Genomic DNA, 21,086 nt, shown 5'->3' with positions numbered 1-21,086 from the left:
TGAAGCAAATAGTAAGATAACTGAAGGGACAAATAGCATCACAAAAAAATCCATGAGATTTCAATACCTCACTTTCAACAATGCATAGAATATCCAAGCAGAAGATCAATAGGCAAACAGGGGACTTAACTCTGTGGATGAAACGGACCTAACACACATACATAGAATATTCCACCCAGCAGCACGGCACAAATTCTTCTCAAGGACAGATCACAGGTTAGGTCACAAAGCAGGTCTTAACAAATTTAAGAAGACTGAAATCATACCAAGCATCTTTTCTATCCACAATGGTAGACACTAGAAATCAAAAACTGGAGGAAAACTAAATTCAAAAAAATGCGGATACTAAACAACACACACCTGAACAACCAATGGGCCAAAGAAATCAAACAGGAAATCAAAAACTATCTTGAGACAAATGAAAGAGGAAACACAACATACCAAAACTTATAGGACACAGAGAAAGAGTTCTTAAAGGGAAGTGTATGGTGATCAATGTCTGTATTAAGAAAAAAATTCTCAAATAAACAACCTAATTTTACACCTCAAGGAATCAGAACAAGAAGAACAAACTAAGCCAAAAGGTAACAGAAGAAAGGAAATAACAAAGATCAGAGTGGAAATAAATAAAATAGAAACCAAGGGAAAAAAAACAATAGAAAAGATCAACAAAACTAAGAGTTGGCTTTTTGAAAAGATAAAAAAAGGAGACAAATCTTTAGGTAGACTAAGGAAAAAGAGAAGACTAAAACAAAAAAATTAGATGAAAGAGGAGACAATACAACAGATACCACACTGATAAAAAGGATCATAAGAGACTCCTGTGAACAATTACACATCAACAAATTGAATAACCCAGAAGAAATGGATAAATTCCCAGAAACACACAACCTACCAACACTGAATCATAAAGAAACAGACAGTCTGAACAGACCAATAACAAGTAAGGAGACTGAATTGGTGATCGAAAACCTCCCAACAAAGAAAAGCCCAGGACTTTGGGTGGGATTCACCAGGGAAAACCTGGTGAATCCCACCCAACATTTAAAAAGAATTAATACCAATCCTTCTCAAACTCTTCCAAAAAAACTGAAGGGGAGGAAACACTCCCAAACTCACTTTACGAGGTCGGCGTTACCCTGATACCTGAGCCAGATAGTGACATCAGAAGAAACAAAACTACAAGCTAATATCCCTGATGAATACAGATGCAAAATTATCCTTCTCTTTATACAAATTAGAACTTATTACCCCTGTTAAAGGGCAAGAGGGACACTTCACATGAAGATGAAGACTGGGTGACCTGATCTGTGGTGACAGATCATCCCTGGGGGCCGCCGACTGGGGAGGGGCAGGAGGGATCCCCTGGAGTGAGGCTGGGGCCCATGTCTTCATCAAGGTGTAGCTTGTGAGATACGATACATATCACATAATATATATATTATACATGTGCTATAACGTGTGCGTTAACACATGTTAAATCAAAGCTACCAAACTGTTTTCTCAAGATCTGTGCACCTCACTGCACGTAAAGTCACTCCTAAAATTTAAAAACACTTGCGGGACTCCCCTGGCGGTCCAGTGGTTAAGGCTTTGCCTTAAAATGTAGGGGGTGTGGGTTGGATTCCTGGTTGGGGAGCTAAGATCCCACATGCCTCGCAGCCAAAAAACCAAAACGTAAAACAGAAGCAATATTGTAACAAATTCAATAAAGACTTAAAAAAAAAATAAACGACTATCCTTTTCAAAAAATAAAATGAAATAGAAAGAGTCGCAATCATGATTCCCTGACTGCCCGTGCTCCGGCCCAACGTGCCCACCTGTACCAGGCCCGACCTGCCTGGTCCCTCCCCACACATGCTGGCTTTCACGGGGGTGTTGGGCTTGTGGCAGTTTTTAAAGAGCCACACAGGACTTCCCTGGTGGTGCAGGGCTTAAGAATCTGCCAGCCAATGCAGGTGACACGGGTTTGAGCCCTGGTTCAGGAAGATCCCACATGCCGCGGAGCAACTAAGCCCGTGAGCCACAAATACTGAGCCTGCACTCTAGAGCTCGCGAGCCACAATTACTGAGCCCGCGTGCCACAACTACTGAAGCCCGTGTGCCTAGAGCCCGTGCTCCGCAACAAGAGAAGCCACTGCAATGAGAAGCCCACGCATCACAACGAAGAGTAGCCCCCGCTCGCCACAACTAGAGAAAGCCCGCGCGCAGCAACGAAGACCCAACGCAGCCAAAACTAAATAAATAAATTTACTTTTAAAAAGTAAATAAAATAAATTAAAAAAATTAAAAAATAAAAGAGCCGCACACTGTTTGATCTTCCTCTCATGAGGGGTGGGTCTCAGTCCCGCCCCTGCCCTTGAATCTGGGTGGGCTTGTGGCCACTGAGACCAGTCAGGGCAGTGGTCTGCACCTGTCTGCTTGCTGGCCTCACATTTGCAGAGCCGGGAGCCGCCAGCTAGACGTCCAAGTCCCAGAGTGGCCGCTCTGGGGCCACGACACAGCCTGGGGGAGGACACGCCTGCCCAGCTGTCCCAGCTCCCGCTGGTCCACTCCTGGTGGGCCCGAGGCCTGCACACGTGTGTCCTTTCTGGATCCCTGACCCGCATGGTTTCCTGCCACTCCGTTTTCGGGTGACTCCTGACCCAGAGACACCTGGGACACCACCCCCACTCCAGGCCTTACCTGACGACGTCCACCGACGCGGCCCCCGACTTGAAGAAGTCAGTGGAGTCTTCCACCTCCAGGACGTTGGGGAGAATCCGTTTCCAGGCACCCTGGAAAGCAGGAGCGGTGAGCACACAGCTCCCGGGGCCCGGGCGCGAGCGGCGGGGGTGGGAACAGCCCCGGGTGCGTGCGCACTGCCCGGCGCCAGGCTGGCCCGTCCACTCCACTCTCTGATGCTCCCGGTGCCTCATGGTACTGGGGTGATAGCCTCCCTGGGGCAGCAGGAGCCCAGGCTGCTGTCCGTACACCCACCTCACCCTGACCGCAGCTTCGCAGGGGTCCCCACGCTGGTCCACGGGTGGCGGGAGGGCGGATGTGCCGGAGCTGCTCCCGAGACCCGCCCCCCGCCAGCCCCACCTGGAGGGTTGCCCGGGGTGGGCGTCCCCGCGTGACACTGTGCGTGGGTGCTGCCACGTGGAAGGGAGAGCAAAGCGGGTGGTGGTTCTGTGAGTGAACGGGGCCACCGAGGGGGCTTGGGAGCCCTGGGTCTTGTCCTCACAGAGAGGCTAGCTGGCTCTGTGCCCCTCTGCCCCGGGCCTGTGGAGGGCAGTGGTTCCTGCCCCCGGCCTCGTGGACGAGCGTGGACAGGGCAGTGAAAGCCGAGTGGGCAGCACAGGAGGGCCATCCTAAGGATCATGATGGAACACGACGGGACACTATGGGACGACTGCTCGCTGGGCAGCTCCCAGCTGGGCCTTTCAGGGCAGGAGCCGGGAGGCCCACACTCAGGCCGGGCTCCAGGCTGTGGCCCAACCAGGACCAGCCCCCAGTGACCCCTAGGCTGACCCTCCCTGGCCTCTCTCAGGAGGCTGCCCTGGATTTGCTCCCACCCCCCCATCCTCCTGAGGACCATCAGCAGCCGTCCCGAGCCATCCCCGCCCCACACAACTGCGTCTTCTCCCCAGGCCTCCACCCAGGCTCTCACCCTCTGGTGACATGCTTCCTTGAACTCCCAGCTCACACTCAATCCTGGGCATCCTTCAAGGTCAACTGCTAAATCACCTCTTGCCCCAAACCTACATTGACTGCAACGCTCGCTCAGCCTGGGGCCAGCAGTCACTGTCGCTGTGTGGGCGCTGCACGCCAGCCCTCCTGGGGTGTGTGGAACCCGAGCGGCTGCGTGGCCTCGTCCAGACCCCGGCTCGGCCCCTGACAAGCCGTCAGATGCAGGCAGCCTCCCCTGCCTCGGTCTCCTCATCTGGGCAAGGGGCTGAGGGCAGCCCTGGGGGCATCCCCGGAATGGGGCTGGCAGAGCTCGGGGTGCGGGAGCCCGTGAGGGCTCTGCTGCACAGCTGGAACTCAGTTTAGAGCAACCCGGACACTCTAGAAGCATCTGCTTTTCTTATGACTGTTGGCCTCACGGCCAGCGGCACTGAGGTCCTAACAGCTGCCACTAAGCTGTTACCTCTTCTGCCACCAGCCTCAGCCATCCCGGTACCACTCGGCCACAAGCTCCAGAAGGCAGTCTGTCCAGCTGGCCCCGTAACCCCAGGGCAGGCTCAGGCCCAGGGCCAGAGCAATTGCTCCAAGAATACTTCTTGAATGAACAGGCGCTTTTTTTTTTAATAGACATTCAGAAAGTTCAGTCTCCATCTGAGGAGGTGCTCGGTGCCCCCCGGACCGGCAGGCTCCCCCGCCCGCCCTTGCTGGGTCCTGCGTCCGCACTGGTCACGAGCACCCGGTCGCCCCGCGGCCGTCGCCTGGCCCTCCGTGGCTCCCCGGCTCTCAGGGCCTCGGCATGTGCTGTGCCTGCCGTCTCTCTCCACTTGGGTCTCAGCACAAACCACCTCCCCACCCAGGGTGGCCTTCCCCAACTCCCTTCTGCAGCATCCCCGGCCTCCAGGCACCTCGTTCCCATCACCGTTACTGCCCTCTGAGCACATCTCCCGTCGGAAATTATTTTATTCCCTTGCCTGGTCGTTCGCTGGCTCTCTTACCTGTGAGAAGGGACACACATGACAGCAGAGACACTGCCGACCATCACACCCCTCGTGTCTGGACGTGTATCTCAAATAAGCAAACCCACGACCGAATGACTGAACAGCTGAAAATCCATCCAGCGCCCTCTGAGCAACACAGCTAAACACCCTCAAAACCACGCCTTCCAGGGAGAGGGTGGTGGAGCAGAGAGCAGGAGGGGCGGTCCTGATAAGTGGCCGATGCCTGGACTCCAGGTGGGGGCGACACCGGGCCTCCTAGAGGGCAGTGGTGTCCAGCGGCACTCGGGTGGGGTGGCCCAGAGTCCAGGGCGGCCGACTGTGACACCTGTGCTGGTGACCACGTGGGGGTCTCCCTCTCGGGAAGCCTTTCCGGAAGGTTCCGGCACACATGCCCTACGGCAGGACAGCTGGGTCCTTCAGCTATTCTATCTGCCCACTGTTGACAGTGTGTCCCCAGAGGAGTCAGACCCAGCAGCCGAATCCTAGGTCCCAGTGGCACAGGAAGGAAGGGCAGGGGGCATCAGGAAGCCCCGTGACAGGACAGGACCAACACTGTGCCCGGGGCCAGGACATACGTCCTTAGAGGGTGTGCACAGCCCGACCCCGGGGGGTGCGATTTGCGAAACGCACCTGCTGTGCACGACCTGCCCCACCAGACGGTAGCCCCGCAGGTGTCTCTTACCCGCACAGCCTCCGCCGTGACCAGGTCCTCCTCCGTCAGCTCGAGGCCAGCGCTGTCTGCTCCCCTGAAGAACTGCGAGGCTGGGATCATCTTGCCATCTTCCAGCTGGATGTTCTTCACCAGCAGCTGCCAAAGGGAGGCTGTCGGGACCCGAGGCTGCCCGAGCGGTGGGCACACGCTCGTCTCCATCCTCCCCGGAGGCAGGCCCGGGAGCCCGGATCGGGCAAGGAGGCTGGACTCGCTCGAGCTCCTTCCCTGCCATCCGCCCCGCCACGCTCTCAAGCTCGAAAACCTGTAATGGTTGGGTTACGCTACAAAACTGATGCCTACTCGTTAGACTAAAGTAATTCAAGCACTACCTTCAAAGTCAATGGAGAAAACAACGAATCACCCAAGAGCCCAGCTTCCAGAAACTCCCTAGAAACCTGGCAGAGGTCATCAGGTGCCCCTCGGGGCGGAGAAGCAGGTGAGCTCACGGCAGAGACCGCGTCTGTCGGGTAACAGTGGTCTAGGAAAACGGTACCTTCTGCTCACACCGGACGGAACCAGAGCCGGGCTCCCGGCTGACTGCCCACCCCTGCTGCCTTCCAAAGATGCTCCGGAGCTTTCTGGAGCTAAAGCCTAGCCAGGCCCCAGCCGGAAGTTCCGGAAAGACGCTTGGCCAAGGGTCTCCGCGAAGGCTGCTTCTTTACTTTGCTGGCCTCACGGATTCAGGGAGGACTTAGCGCAACCCCTCCTCCCTCCTCCGCCCGCCGCTAGAGGTCTACACCTGCACCCTTCTCCTTGACCGCTGTTGGTGGGTAAGCACGGTCACGGTCATGCAGAGAAGCCCAGGGGCTGCGCCTCGCTGCCCCTCACCCTGCCCCAGTGGGGGCGGAAACCCAGGCCTGAGTGACGTGAGGGTGCGGGGGCAGAGTCGGCAGAAGCAATTCACAGCGCAGAGCCTGCCCAGGGGGCAGAAGGAGGCTGTACGGCTCCAGGCCTGTATCTTTGCTGAGCGTTTTCCTCTGCCCTGGCCGCTTCCCTCGATAACTCACAAGCACTAGCACTCTGTTTCAGATCTGCTTTGGGAACGTGATCCAGGACAGACACGTGGCGTCTGAAGGCATCGACCACGGATACCTGAAACACCCAATCACTGCAGATTGCAGGCAGCCTCGGGCCAGCAGGGTGGGCACCGAGCGTGAGCTCACGCCCGTCCGAGCAAAGCTGCTCCACACCCACCTGGCCTGTACGTGCCACCGCTACCAAGCGTTCAACATCCACAGTGTTTGCTGAAATTCCCAGAAGTGCTCGAAGACCCCTGCCTGTCCTCCTTCTTCTCTGCCCCTGGTACCTTAAGGCCCAGATCTGCCCACCGCTGCGTGGGGTGAGCACTAAGGCGGAGCATCACGGCTGAGCGGTGGGCCTCAGAGCCAGAGAGGTCCAGCTGGGCTGGACTCCCAGCTCTGCCACAGGCTAGCCTGGGTGAAGATGGGCAGGTGATTTAACCTCTTTGCTTCAGTTTTCTACTCGGTAAAATGGGTATAGTACTGATACATGTCTCATACGGTGGTTGGGAAAACTAAATTAAATCATCCAACTGCTTTAGAACAGTGCCTCGCACGCAGGCATGCCGTAAATATTTAGTTGCATAAATCGTAGCTGCCACTCTGAGCTGCACGCCTCTAAGGTGAGTCAGAGCATGTTATGTGCCCGGTGTGGCTTCCTCGTTCAAAGAGAAGGAAACTGAGGTCCAGAGGTCCACTGACCATGCCCTGGGCACCCGGACTCCAGTTCTGGGCTCCCCGGAGAGGGCCTCCCCAACTCTGACACCCACCCAGGGCACCCAGCTTGGGTCGGGGCACCTGGGCAGGAAGAGCCCAGGGCCAGCCTTCCCGGGACAGGGAAGAAGTAGGCCGACCCAGCAGTCGAGGGTCTTCCCTCCTGGAGCCTGTGGTCTCCTTTTCCCCTGTTTTCTCCAGAAAAGCCTGGAGCCTCCCTGTGGGGCCCGAGCCCCCGGACAGGCGTGTGTGGCCCTGAGCCTACAGTACGGACAGGGGACCCACAGCAGCAACGTTACCATTCGGTCGTCATTCCCGAAGAGGATCAGTCCCGCTTCGGTGACCACCCCTGGCCGATGGGCTCCGGGGATGGGCAAAGTTTCTCCCTCGGGCACCAGGCCTTCAGTGCTCAGCGTTGAGCCGAAAAACGTCAGCTTCTGTTGAGGACAGGAAAACCAGAAGGTGCTGGTTGAGAGAGGCCCACTGTGGCGGACCAGGAGGGGCTGAGGGGGGCCGGGAATCACGGGGTTGGGGTGAGGGTCAGGGCACAAACAGGGGCACAGATGAGACCTGGAGAAGGCACTGAGGCCTCGGAGGGGCCCTGCGTCACCGCACATTGGCCCGTGACCTCCGACCCGGGGGGACAGACAGCGGCAGGAGGTCTGCGGCAGCATCACCGGGTGAGGGTGCTGCCTGGGGACACCACCAAGCCCTGGCTACTGTGCAAAGGGTCTGGTGGCGGCGCAGCCAGCAGAGACCCCGGACGGTCTGGCAGCCAGCCTGTGAGCAGGGGTTGGGACGGCCGGGGGCTTCCTGGAGGACAGGGCTGCCCTCGACGGGGCTCGGCCAAAGGGCCCCACCCCCGGGGGCAAAGGCAAGTCAGGGCTGGGCCTGGGGTCTCTGAGAGCTGCTCCAATCAAACACAAATGCGGACCAGCCTTGAAAAGTCCCTGAGCAGACAAAATCAGTTCAGTCACACGAGCAGAGCTTAATTTAGCTTATTTTGCAAGTTGGTCAAGACCAACTTGACCTTAGTCACGTCTTGCTTGTGTCTCTGGAAATCGTAAGCAAAATTTGAACTGTTCCTCAAAATTGATATGAAGGAACCGTTAGCCAAATCCCTACCATTTGAGAAAATTCTTGTTATAACCAGTCCCTGCCTCCTCAATTCACAAGCTCACCAACAGACCGCGTGTGGTCTGAGGGCTCCCGGTTCCGGAACTGACTTTTCCATGTGTGCACAATGAACTTACTTAGCAGTACTTTGCCGATTCATCGGTTTTACTTCTACTATTTCGGAACTTTTGGCAGCCCGGGGCTGAGAGTCGAACAACCAGCACAGCTCGACCCCAGAGCTGCCAGCGGCCTTGCTCCATGCCGGCCCCTCTCCTTCAGCCACGGGTCCCGAGGGAGAGGCCGAGGGGGCCGGGGGACCTGGCCGGGGTTGGGGGTCTGGCCGATGGCTATGTACCGCTTAGCTCAGCCGCATTCTGATAGATATGCAGCCGGGGGACACACACGGAGCACAGCCCGTCCCGGCCACGCAAGGACACACCTGCCCACAGGCCTCCGTCCAGGCGCCCGGCACCTTGTCGTTCCCGCGGATCCAGTTATGAATGGCCTCTGCGGGCTGCTCCCAGTTGATCTGCGGGGCAGGACGTGTGTGCTCAGCGGTCTCTCCCCGCTCCCTGACCATCTGGGCAACACCTCTGGCCTCCCCTCCTGCCCTGATGACCCTGACACTGGGTGGAGCCCTGGGCACGGGCTGGGAAGTCTGGCTTCCTCTCGACTCCAGTCCAAGGCCCAGAGCTGGGCTGGGCCTCCCCCTGGCAACCCGGCTCTGGGTGCGCGTGGACCCTCAGTCTTTCACGGGATGTGAACTCCAGGATGGCTTGGGGGAGATAATGTTCTGTGGTCAAGAAGTCCAAGGCCCTACACAAAGTGCAGGCCTGTCCCACCCCATCCCTCCCCCCCGGCAGCTTCTCCTCACTTACAGGGCTCCCACAGATCCCGACAGAGCGCCCTGCGAGCCCTGAGCACAGCTACAGCCCATGGGCCCACCTAGGCTCCCGACCTGCGACAGCCCCGGGGAGCTGAATTCCCTCTGGTGTCTCATCTCAGACATGAGGAGCCAGCACCACGGCTGATTCTTACACCCTCCCCACCAACTAGCTCTTCTCCCTGAGCGCCCTGCCTACCTCTTCCTAAGGAGGAACCGGGAAGAACCCAAACAGACCCCGTTCCCTGCCTGTCCAGGTGCCACTCGAGCCTAGCTCATGCTTCCTGCACTGGGGCTGCTCTTTCTTCTGGCCTTAAACAGGTACGTCCTGGCCGCCCATTTTCCCCAGCCCGGGCACAGGCAGGCTTTGGGTGGGCAGGGCCCTGGCACTCACCTGGGCTGTTTCCTTCTTCTGAATCCCCTCGTAGGTGGCGCCATCCTCAGGCTGAGGAAGCCTGGGGGCTCTGCCCTCAGCAATCAGCTTCACGGCCTGAACCTGGGGAGACACGGGTCGGTTGGTGTCCCCAACATTAGGGCCCCCCAACTCCTAGACCCTGGGTTCACACTGAGTCTGGACCAGGCCACTCACTGAACAGACCCACCTGGCACCACGTGGGCACGTGACGGGCACCCACGGAATGGGTGCTGTAGGGACAGGTAAAATTAGCTCGAATCTACTTCCAGTCTGAGCAATGAGTGCAAGACCCCGCCCTCTCTCCCACACAAGGCCCTAGAAGATCATGTAAGCTAAAGCCCTCTACGGGTGTAACACACACCAATGTCCACGTTTTTGTCTAAAACCTTCCCTGTCTCTTAGGGAGAATGGCTCCTAGACCGCGTGATGGGTTTGGAGGTCCCTAATAAGTTAAGCAGGAAGCAGTTTCTCCGCTCCAGGAAAGAGGAAGGTTGTGGAGAAGAAGTCAGGGATGTAGGGGAGGAGAGCCAAGGCGCTGGGCCCGGAGGGAGGGAAGGTGGTGGTGGGAGCCCCCGGAGACCCGAGGCTGAGAAGCCGGGAGAGCTCAGAAGCGTCTAAGGCAGGACTGCCCAGGGGGAACTTCCCTGGTAATGGACGTGTTCCACGTCAGCCCCATGTGGTTTCTGGGGACCTGAAATGTAGCCAGTGAGCCTGATGACCTCGATCTTTAACTACAAGTCATTTAAATTAATAACCACCCGTGGCTAGCGGCTGCCCACTGGACGCCGCGCTGAAGGATGCTCTTGGTTGGTTTCTGCAGGATGAGCAAGATGACCCCTTCCTGCCTCTCACGCCAAACCTCCAGCAGGTCTCCCTGCTCACTCCTGTGAACAGGTGGATCCAAGGCCGCATAATGGGGCCCAGGGCTGGGGGCGCAGCCACTGCTGTGCTATGGAGACGTCCCCATCGGACTCCTGTCCTGGCTGGCCTCCCCCGCTGGACACACCACCTCTACGGGGCCTGCACAACCAGCTCTGACATCAGCCTTTTGGGTCGGCCCTCCTCCTCCTGCAGGAATTCAGTGCAGTGACCACACCTGGGCCAGCCTTGGCCAGAAGCCCCCAAGACCGGAACATGTGACAGAGGCTGCCAATCAGAGCGCTCCCCCATGCCGGCCAGTGATTGGCTCGGGGTCATCACATGACCTAAATTGGCCAATCAGAGTCTCCTCTGATTTTTTGTTCATAAATTCTAGGGGAAAGAGGGTTTCTCTTCCCCTGGAATCAAGAGGTGTAAAACTTGAGCCACCAGTGACTACTTTTCCTCCCATTTAAGGGCAACCTGAGGATGAAGCGAATCAAACGGAGGAAAGTAGAATCAGGGTGAAGAAATAGAAAGACAGAATCCCGTGACAGGCCTTAAGCCTCTGGATTCAGCCAGGCTTGATGGCAACCTGCCTGGAGTCTTCTATCTTAAATGAGCCAAAAATATCCCTTTTTGGCTAAAGCTTGTTGAGTTGTTCTGACAGTTGTAAGCAAGAGTCCTGCCTTATACAATATTATATGTCCTAATCCTGCCTCTGAAACCCTGAAGTGAGAGTTCTCCCTCTCCAGAATCCTGGCCAGCTCAGGGCAGCAGGCTGGAGCTGGGCGGGATGGGGTGGGGGTGCCAGCAAGGGAGGCCCTGGGGGCAGCCTTACCATCCCTTTGATGCCTTCGGGGAAGAGGAAGCGGCTGTACAGCGTGCTCACAGTGTCGTCCGGGAAGATCTCACACTCCTTCTGGAGCAGAAGGTCCCCAGTGTCCAGACCATCATCTGCCCAAAAGATGGTAAACCCCCCCTTCTTGTCTCCATGGATGAGGGTCCTAGGGAGCAGAGGAGTGGAACCTGAGTCCGGAAGGAAGGACCACGGAGAAGGAGGCCCTGGGGGCTGCCCCTGTGACCGTCGCCGCCCTGCAGCACACCCCCATCTCCCCAGGGGAGGCCCGAAGAAGGAAAATGGTGTTTACTGATGCCGACTGTGTGCCAGGTATTGTGCTAAAAGCCTTAACGCCCCGTGTAACTTTATACTCCCCACTGGTGTAACAGCATCGCATGCCCCTTTTACAGATAAGGAGACTAAGGCCCAGAGAAGTGAGGAGACATGACTGGAGGTCAGGGAGCCTGAATCCTAATCAGACCAGTCTGACTACAAACCCGCTCTCTTCTCCAGCGCAGATGCCTCCCCTTCCTGACTGCTCCTCTGAACAGCTCCACCCTCCAGATACATACATCACCTCTCGTCTCAGACTACCTTGTTCAGGTGATTCTTTCCTCCATCTCTATCTCTTTCCAAGTGGGGGGCTGCTGAGAGCACCGGTAGCCGGTGGGGGTTAGAGCAGGCCTCAGGGAGCCCCCCAGCCCACTCTGCCCCGGCAACCCCGCTGCAGGACGGGAACACTTCGCGGTTCACTGTGGGAATGCAGGGTGCACGGCGCTGCCTGACCCCAGTTCTTGCTCAGGGATTGTGCTGCGATCCACCGCGTGGACGCCGTCTGGCAGCACGCACAGGCACCGCGTGACTCCTGCTCCTCAGCCGCAGAGAAGAGCTCCGGGCTGAGGGACGGGGACGATTCAGGCAGGTGGGGAGTCTGGGCCCTGGCTCACCAGTTGATGGCCGAGGCCCCCCGGTGCCGGGGGAGCAGACTCGGGTGGTAGATGATGGAGCCGTGGCGGGGGGCGCTGATGATCTCCGTGGGGATGAGCTGGCTGCAGAAGGGCAGCACGTTGAGCTCGGCTCCCAGGGCCTGGTACGCCGCCACCACGTTGGGCAGAGCCTGTCCCCTTGCCCGCCAGCGGGGGAACTTGAACACTGGCACTCCATCCTCGTCGGCCTTCAGGCCTGCGGGACAGCGGGTGAGAAACCGCTCCCCACTGCCGCACCCACTCCAGCTCGGCACCTCGGGGTGGCTCCCGCACCTCCTCCCCAAGCCTGTCCCCCCAGCTTCCCCCGCTGCCCAGCCAGGCTGTCCTGGGCAGCCCAGAGGGGACGGCGCCGGCCGGGGCCCAGGTCTCAGGAGCTGCTGCGCCAGGACTGACCTCTGCTGACCGCCTCCCTCTCCCAGACGCCTGCCTGAGCCCTGGCCTTTTAGCTGCCCGGAGCAGGGCGCCCTCCCCGCGGGTCTGATGCGCAGTCCGCAAGCCCCCAAGTTCTAGAATGCAGCTTCCTGCCTCTGCCTGCCCCACTGCCCCTCGGAGGTGGCGCTGCCCCTGCCGTCACCAGCCGCTTCCTCCGAGCTCCCCTCTGCCTGCCCCTCAGCCCCTGTCCAGCACTTCCCAGCCCTCGGTTCTCTGGTACACACCTGGCTGATGCGTGGCCCTGGCTGACCTGACACAGTATCGGTCCCTCTGCCTCTGTGCCCTGGGTTCAGGGACGTGGGTCAACATGAGCAGACCGGACCATGCTTGCAAAAGTTGTCCCCACTGTGACCAGGGACATCTGCTGGACATCTGAGGTCAGGTCAAGAAGCAGCCCCAGCCAGGCTCAGAGCTGCCGTCAGGGGTCCCCGAGCGGCTACGGGCAGGACTCGGGCTGTGCTACGGGTTGCGGTGGACTCAGATCTGGAGCCGAGGCCGGGCTGGCGTGGGGGCAGCCTGCACTCTCCACCTGGGGAGACTCTCTATTCCTAATGCACCGAGCCCTGCGGCCTGGCAGCCCCGCGACGCCCCCTTCCTCGTCCGGCCGCACATTCTGAATCCATCAGGCCTGAGAAGGACCCGGGAGGAGCCTGAAGGCCTGTTCATCGAGCTGAGGGCCCTGCTTCCTGCTGCGCTGCTGAGGTGCCCTCGGGAACTTGTTAGAAATGTGACTCCCAGGCCCCTCCCATCCCTCTGAGCAGAAACTCCGGGAACTTGTTAGAAATGCGACTCCCAAGTCCCTCCCATCCCTCTGAGCAGAAACTCCGGGGCGGGGCCGGGGGCAGTGTCGGGGCCTCAGCACTCTGCTCAACAGGTGCCCCCCGAGACGCGGTGCAGGGCACGCTCACGTCTGAGAACGCTGGCCGCGGTGACTCCCGCCTGGGGGCCTTTTCAGAGCATGGGTGCCGCGGTCGGGGGAGCCCAGAGTGGTCAGACTGAAGGGCCCTGGGAGCAGGCCAGGCTTCTCCACGGCCCTTCTCCAGGACACAAGCCCCACCCTGCAGTCCACTTGGTTCCAGAAAAGCCCAGCGGCCAACTGGCACCTGAGCAGGATCCGGGGTAGACCATGAGTGGCCGCTTCTGTCCAAGGAAGCCCACAGCCCCACACAAGACCCCGCAGGCTCTGCTCCCACCACGGCCCACGGGGCAGCCCCTCTCCGTGCTCCTGGGCCACCACTCACCTAGGGGGTCCGCCTTCCCATCCTTGTCCGGCACAGTGAACACGCCCACGACCTCGTGACCCTCCTCCCTCAGGTGGCAGTAAACTTCCTGGCCGAACAGGCTCTGTCCGATCACTGCGATCTTCATGGCAGCGGGGCTGGGGCGGGAGGACCTGGGAAAGGAATACGACCTCGGCGTCAGACAGGGCTCGCTGGCCCAAGGGGGCAGCCCACCCGCCCCCGCCCCAACTCCTCGGCCCAGCTCTGGGCTCCTTGGGCCGCCGGCCACTGCGGGGAGGCGGCTGCAAGAGGAACGAAGGAAGAGGTCCTGAACAGTGGGCCTGTAGATACCGCAGCGTGAGTCGCAGGCGAGCGCAGCCTCGGGGACTCCCCCCTGGAACCTCCAACACGGCATGGGGCGCTGCGTGTGGTGTCTTCCCAGGCGTATCTGAGCATGTTTCTGTAACTAACCAGTCCTGTGACCTCGGTCAAGTCACATCAGCTTCAGTTTCCTCACTTGTTGATGAGAAAGTTGTTCCTCAAATGCTTCCAGCCTGCAGGCCAGGCTCTCCCTGGGCAGGAAGCAGCAATGGGCCTGGACTTGGGCTGCATGGAGACAGATGCCCAGTGGACGGGCCGAGGACGGAAGGTGTGGTGGGAGGTGCGACGGGTGCCACTGGGCTGCATGGGGAGACGTGCGGCTGGACCAAAGTTTGCTCATTCATTCACCATGCTCATATCCGTAAAACCTATTATCTACTTGATACGTTTCTTTAAATTATCTATCTACAAAAATATACATTTTTGGAGAAAATTTTATTGAAGTATTACATGCTTCGGACACACAGAAAAGTGTACAAACCGTAAGTATGTAGCTCAATGAATTTTCACAAACTGAACACACCAGTATAATCAGCACTCAGGTAAAGAAACACTCCAGAAGCCCATTTAGATAACAGAGAGGTAGGACGCGGGTGGACTCCGTTTACATAAATGGAATCACACTGCGTGATGTTCTGTGGATCGTTTCCCCCCGGCACTGTGCATGTAGCTGTGCTGTGTCCATTCTCATTGCTCCACAGTGTTTCCCTGTGAGCGTAAATAAATACGCTCACGCATCCATCCTACTGTGGGTGGACATTTGGGTCGTTTCCAGCTTGAAGCTATTACCAAGACGGATGTGATACAGATTCTGGCACGTGGTTCTTACTGAACACAAGAATACACTTCCGTTGGGTGAGTACCTGGGAGTGGAATTCCTGGGTCCCAGGTGTGAAAATGTTCAGCCTTACCAGCCTCTGCCAGTTTTCCAAAGTGGTTTTACCGATTTCCACGTGCTTTGCGTTGCAGCCTCCTATCTGTTCATTTTACTGTCCTGCTGACAGGGACTGGAGTTGTCCTGCTGGGGTTTCACTGGCAATTCCCTGATGGCTGATGAAGGTGAGCACCTCTTCCTACGTTTATCAGCCACTTGGATTTCTTTCTGTCTGTTTTTTCCATTGGGTGATCTTTTCCTTACTGATTTTGTAGGAGGTTTTTGTTTGCTTGGTATTGTTTCATTTTGTTTTTAAATAATCTAGACTATGAGTCCTTTGTCAGATATATTTACAAAAAACATCTTCTCCAGTTCTGTGGCTGGACTCTTTACTCTGTGGTGCCTTTTGATGAACACAGTTTCTTAAACTCAATATAGTACACTGCATCAAAATCTCCCTTCATGCTTAGTGGGCTTTCTATTCTGTTTAAGAAATCTTTGCTTCCTCCAAGTTCCTAGAGATGTTCTCTTCGCCTTCTAAAATCTTTATTGTTTGACAGAGGAGCAAAGGCAACACAACGGAGCAAAGATGGTCTTTTCAACAAATGATGCTGGAACAACTGGACGTGCACATGCAAAACATGAATCTAGACACACATCTTACACACTTCACAAAAATTAACTCAGAATGCACCACAGATGTAAATGTAAGATGCAAAAGTATAAAACTCCTAGAAGATAGCACAGGAGAAAACCTAGATGACTTTGAGTATCCGGTGACTTTTTAGATACAACACCAAAGGCACGATTCAAGAAAGCAAAAAATAAGCTGGACATCATCAAGATTAAAAAGTCTGCAAAAGACACTGTCAGATGAATGAGAATGGTGGTCTTGTGTGTGTGTGCGGTATGTGTGTGTGGTGTGTATGTGTATGTGGCGTGTGTGTGTATGGTGTGTATGGTACATGTGTGTGCTATGTGTGTGTGTGGTGTGTATGGTATGTGTGTGGTGTGTATGGTATGTGTGTGGTGTGTATGGTACGTGTGTGTATGGTGTGTATGGTACATGTGTGTGCTATGTGTGTGTGTGGTGTGTATGGTATGTGTGTGGTGTGTACGGTGTGTGTGTGTGTGGTGTGTATGTATGTGCACGTGTGTACTGGCAGAGAAAAAGCCTGGAAGGACTCACACAGAAATATTAAAAGTCACCAGGTAGGGTTTTGGGGTTTGGAAGTCTTCTGATGATGGTAATTCTCTTTTTCTTTCCAAAACGTTTTATTTTTATTTTAATTTTTTTATTGAGCGTATATTACTTGTGGAAAAATAAAGGGGACAAAGAAGATCCCTTTGGAAGCAGGGAGGCAGGGTCAGGGAAGCCACCTGTGGAGCTGGCAGGGCACGAGCCCTGGGCAGGGACAGCCCACCTTGGGCTTTGGCGCCAGGTAAGTCAGGTGGGGGAGCGCAGAGCCCACGAGGGCCTCCCGCCCGGTTGGCGCCCTCGGTGCCCTCCTCCCGGGGACGCTGTGGGGCTGAGGTGGCAGCAGGGGGACCGTCGGGCTCCCCAGGCCCCCCGCCCCAGCCCAGCGGCCGGACCCTGCCCGGGGGGTGGGCCCCCTGCTCCGAGCACACTGAATTCCGTCTCCGGTACCTGAGGAAGATTCCGCCTCCCCTAGGCAGGTGGCAGGTGAGGGGCCTGGACAGATGCGCCAAGGGCCCGGGCTCTGAGTACACGCAGTTAGTGCAACCCCCAAACCAGGTCGTGGGGCGGGGCTGGGGCTCTGGGGTCCCAGCTCCCGCAGGCGCAAGAAGGACGGCGGCGCGGGCGGGGGGTGTGGGGGGGTGGAGGGCTGGAGCTGTCCAATCACAAGAGGTCCTCGTTCCCGGCCCCCAGATCTGGCCAATCAGGGGGGACTATTCCCCATCCCGAAAATGAGGTGAGGGACTTGGGGGGGGGGGCAGGCGGCGCAGCGGGGCACGATCATCTAGTCACCTTCGGTTCGTCTCTTTCCCTCTCCGGCCTCAGTTTCCTTTTCTGTAAGCGGGGCTGATAACGCCCTCCCCCACGCCACCGCGGCGCGATCCTCCACAGGCCCTGCCCCGCACCGCGGCCCTGCAGCCACAGGACCCCCCGCCAGGCTGGAGCCTCGGCTGCCCCCGGGGGAGCCCTGACTCGCGTCCCGTCCCAGCGGCCAGGCTCGCGCGCACCCAGGCGCCTCCGCCGGGGGACCTGAGCCCAGGGCCCCCGGAGCCCCCGGAGCCACGAGCGGCGGCGGCCTCCCTCCCTGGGGCGCCGGGGAGCGGGACTCACCACGCACGGGAGGAGCGCAGGCGTCGCTGGCCAGAGCGGACCTCTGAGTCCGGGTCCGGGCAGGGACAGAGCTGGCGCGGGCCCGGCCTGGGCGGTGGGGAGGTGGGGCCGGCCCCTGCCAGTCCCGGAGCCCCGGCCAAGGCCAGAGCCCGGGAGGGGAGGGGCCGGGGCGGGCGGAGAGTCCCGCCGGGTCGGGTGGGGGGGCGGGCAGGGCGCTCCCGGGCTGCGACCCCTCCCGGATTCACAGGGCTTTGCAAAGGCCCCGCGGTAGTGAGCACCCGCAGGGCTGACGGATAAGGGGCAAGTGGCCAGGCGGGTAACTTCACTCGCTGGCTCAGGAACTCTCCACGTGCTGTCAAGGTCTTGCTCCGGGACACCCACCTGTACTTCAGGAGGCTCCTACTTCAAAGTCACATCTTAAGGGAAGCTTCCCCTAACCACACCCCCGCTAGGAAAGACCCCCTCGTCACATGACCACAGAAGGGCTTCAGTGTTCCTTCAGGCACCCTCTCAGCCGCAGGTTTATCACTGCTTTCGGGATTATCTGACTGGCTCCCCCACTGGAACACGAGGTCAAACACGGTCGCAGTCGCAGGAATTCCCCAGCACCTGGTGTAGTGCCTTGTGTTTAGCAGGTGTTCAATAACACTTGCGGAATAAATGGCTGAACGTGAGGAGCCTGGGGTGGGAAAGCTGTGTGAGAACGTTGAAGCTGGAATAGAGAACGAAGAGTGACAGGTGACACTGAAAGAATGGCTGGGAGATTGGACACCCCAGAAAGGTGTTAGGAAATCAGAGAAGAACCCATAGTCTTAGGGGGCGTGCAGAGAGGAGGGGAGTCTAAGCAGCAAACTTGGCAGCACGCCGCCTGCAGTAACACGGAAAGCAGAAAATGTGCCAGGGGACCCGGGCTGCCCAGCTAGGGCAATTTCCAGGCAGAATGTTGAAGGTGCCTCCTGACTTCTTCTTGCGGCTTATACTAAAATGTGAGAGAAGACAGATAAGCCAAAGGAGGACTGCTAAATAAAAAGGAACCAGAACTTGCTGGTTTTCAAATTTCCTAGCTTCTCTGGATGTCAAGTGATGCTAAAATTAACACACAACTCCCAGGTGAAGGGAGACATGAGGCATGGCCATGGCAGGAAAAGAGGGTCTAAAGATGAAGCCCAGTGTATGCTGTAAGATCCTTTGTTAAGTTCTCAAAAAGGTCAAAAGTGGCACCTCAGAGTATTCGGTTCAACAGTAGGACTTCCGGGAAGCTTAAAAGTTGTCATTCAGGGCTTCCCTGGTGGCACAGTGGTTTTAAGAATCCGCCTGCCAGTGCAGGGGACGTGGGTTCAAGCCCTGGTCTGGGAAGATCCCACATGCCGCGGAGCAACTAAGCCCGTGCGCCACAACTACTGAGCCTGTGCTCTAGAGCCCACGAGCCACAACTACTGAGCCTGTGTGCCACAACTACTGAAGCCCGTGTGCCTAGAACCCGTGCTCTGCAACAAGAGAAGCCACTGCAACGAGAAGCCCACGCACCTCAACGAAGAGTAGTCCCCGCTCGACACAACTAGAGAAAGCCCGCGCGCGGCAACGAAGACCCAACACAGACAAAAAATAAATAAAATAAATTAAAAAAAAAAAAAGTTGTCATTCAGCAGAAGTCCAAGGTAGAGAAGGGTGTATCTCAAAGAGGTTGAGTGGGTTTGCCAGCTGATCAAAGGACTGAACCTCAATAAGGTTCATAAAGACACACTTGGTTTTTAAAAGAATTATATTGGCAAAAGCTTGGACTGAAAGTATCAGAGACAGTGCAAAACGAAAAGAGACCTCTGGAACTCCCCCCGCACCCAGCCCCAAATTCTTCTGGCAGGAAGCAGCCTGAGAAACCACACAGGTGCAAACATGGGGTACCTTTTATGGAGATGAAAGGATGGCTTGTAGAGCAGAATGAAGAGTCCAAAGGTGGAACCAAGAGCACGAGGGCCCGCTTTCAGGCCAGAACCAGACCGAGTCCTAACGAAGGCGCTGCCAGCATCTGCCCAGGGGATTTCAGGACCGTGCGGCTGAGTGACACCTGTGCGCCTCCCGGTCCTGTCCCCTTCGAGTGCCTGTGGTGGTCACGCTGTGCCTGTCCCACTGCTGTGTGCTGGGTGTGGGTGGGGGTTGGGAGTGCAGACAACTGGTCCTTGAATTCACAGGTGTTTGGATTGAGAGCCACTGTACCCCAGGAGCTACCCTGGGGAAGATACGCCCCAGGAGCCTCCTCCACATCAGAACCTGGTTCAGACGCAGACTCTGGACTTTGAGCCCATCCTGCTGTGGCTGGGGTTTGGGGAGTGCGTGTTTTGCGTGTGGGAGAACTGAGTAACTTGCGGGCTCTTGGAGGACTGTGGCGGTTTAGAGGTCTTTAACACGCCCCTTCAGGAGAGGAGTGCAGTTCCTCCAGCCCTTGAGTGTGGCCTGAACTCCGTGGCTCACTTCTCACACGTGCAACGTGGTGGAGGTGACAGTGTGTGACTCTGAGTCCATCCTTTCAAGACCAGATCGAGGAATGGGGCCTGAGGTCAGAGAGTGGCAGGAGGCAGCTCTCCTGCATCCTAGAACTACATGGTGCTCTGAGTGCGTCACACTGCACCCACCTCTGCCAGCTCAGCTCGCTCTGCGGAATGCCCCTGCACTTGGTCTATCCGAGCCTTGCTTCGGCTCAGGGATGGGCTCCTGCAGCCCCAGCCCTCCTCCCTTGGTGCAGGGGACAGGAGCCTCCAGTATCTGCCCAGGGGATTTCAGGGGATTACATCCCACGTTCATAGCACAACTCACACCCTACTATACTTTGCCATATGCTTGTCTGTCTTTCCACAATGGCAAGACTCCCGAGGAGGGGGAAGGGTCTCCGTCAGCTGCCTCTAGAGAGGCCCCGGCGGGCAAGTGTGGACGGAGGACGCCCCCAACAGACAGAGCCTCTGCTGAGCCTTCTGCAGGCCCCTCGGCGGCCGGGAGCACGGCGGGGGCCTGCTCGGCCCGAGGCTGAGGGTGAGAGGCGGTCTAGGGGTAGCTTAGGGGGTGAGTGTGGCTCAAGCCAGGTGGACGAGCGACCGGATGGCATCTCTTTCTGTTGTGTAAGGATGATTCAGCTGTCCTTCAGGAACTCAGGAGCTGGGTGCTGTGCGTATGCTGGAAGGGAAACATTAACTCGGGAGGTCTGTGGCCTTTGGGAAAGCAAAGGCAGTGGCCGCATGACCCAGGCTTTCTTTTCCAACTTGGGGCCAGTGTTTCCTTTGCCCAAGTCCTAAGGTCTCCTGTTCAGGTACAAAGTGAGACCCGCCCCCCCAACCCCTGCGTCTACCCACCTTGTGAATTATTCATGGTGTCACCTGATGCCCAGCCCCCATGGGGACTGAGAATTCAGGATGGTTTTCCTAGATATTCCCCCTTGAAATGGGCAACATGGGATTTTACATATTGTCTTAGTTCAGGCTGGTAACACGATACCACAGGCTGGGTGGCTTATAACAACAGACATTCATCGCTTGGGGTTCTGGAGGCTGGAGGTCTGAGGTCAGGGTGCCAGCGTGGTCGAGTGAGGGGTCTTCTCTGGGTCACAGACTTCTCGCTGTGTCCTCACGTGGCAGAAGCACCGAGGGAGCTCTGGGGTCCCTTTTCTAAGGG

At 57.4% G+C, this 21,086-nt stretch overlaps 1 protein-coding gene across 1 annotated transcript in view; it reads right to left on the bottom strand.

Moving 5' to 3' along the window:
- The window catches only part of ALDH1L1 (aldehyde dehydrogenase 1 family member L1), a 46,892-nt gene extending 29,336 nt beyond the window's left edge, over positions 1-17,556 (bottom strand). Inside the window, exons 1-9 of the mRNA XM_082345204.1 lie at positions 17,427-17,556; positions 13,885-14,036; positions 12,173-12,407; positions 11,226-11,391; positions 9,506-9,607; positions 8,668-8,757; positions 7,412-7,549; positions 5,350-5,475; positions 2,686-2,777 (exon numbers count right to left, since the gene is read on the bottom strand). Of these exons, the coding sequence (XP_082201330.1) occupies positions 2,686-2,777; positions 5,350-5,475; positions 7,412-7,549; positions 8,668-8,757; positions 9,506-9,607; positions 11,226-11,391; positions 12,173-12,407; positions 13,885-14,011 (1,076 nt within the window). The 5' untranslated portion in view covers positions 14,012-14,036; positions 17,427-17,556. The remainder of the gene's footprint in view (positions 1-2,685; positions 2,778-5,349; positions 5,476-7,411; positions 7,550-8,667; positions 8,758-9,505; positions 9,608-11,225; positions 11,392-12,172; positions 12,408-13,884; positions 14,037-17,426) is intronic.
- Between the last annotated feature and the right edge of the window lie 3,530 nt (positions 17,557-21,086).

The sequence above is a fragment of the Balaenoptera borealis genome (assembly GCF_965194805.1).
Source record: "Balaenoptera borealis genome assembly, chromosome: 12".
NCBI lineage: Eukaryota > Metazoa > Chordata > Mammalia > Artiodactyla > Balaenopteridae > Balaenoptera > Balaenoptera borealis.
Note: the sequence above shows the minus strand (reverse complement) of the source record. Positions and strands in the feature narration are given on the sequence as shown.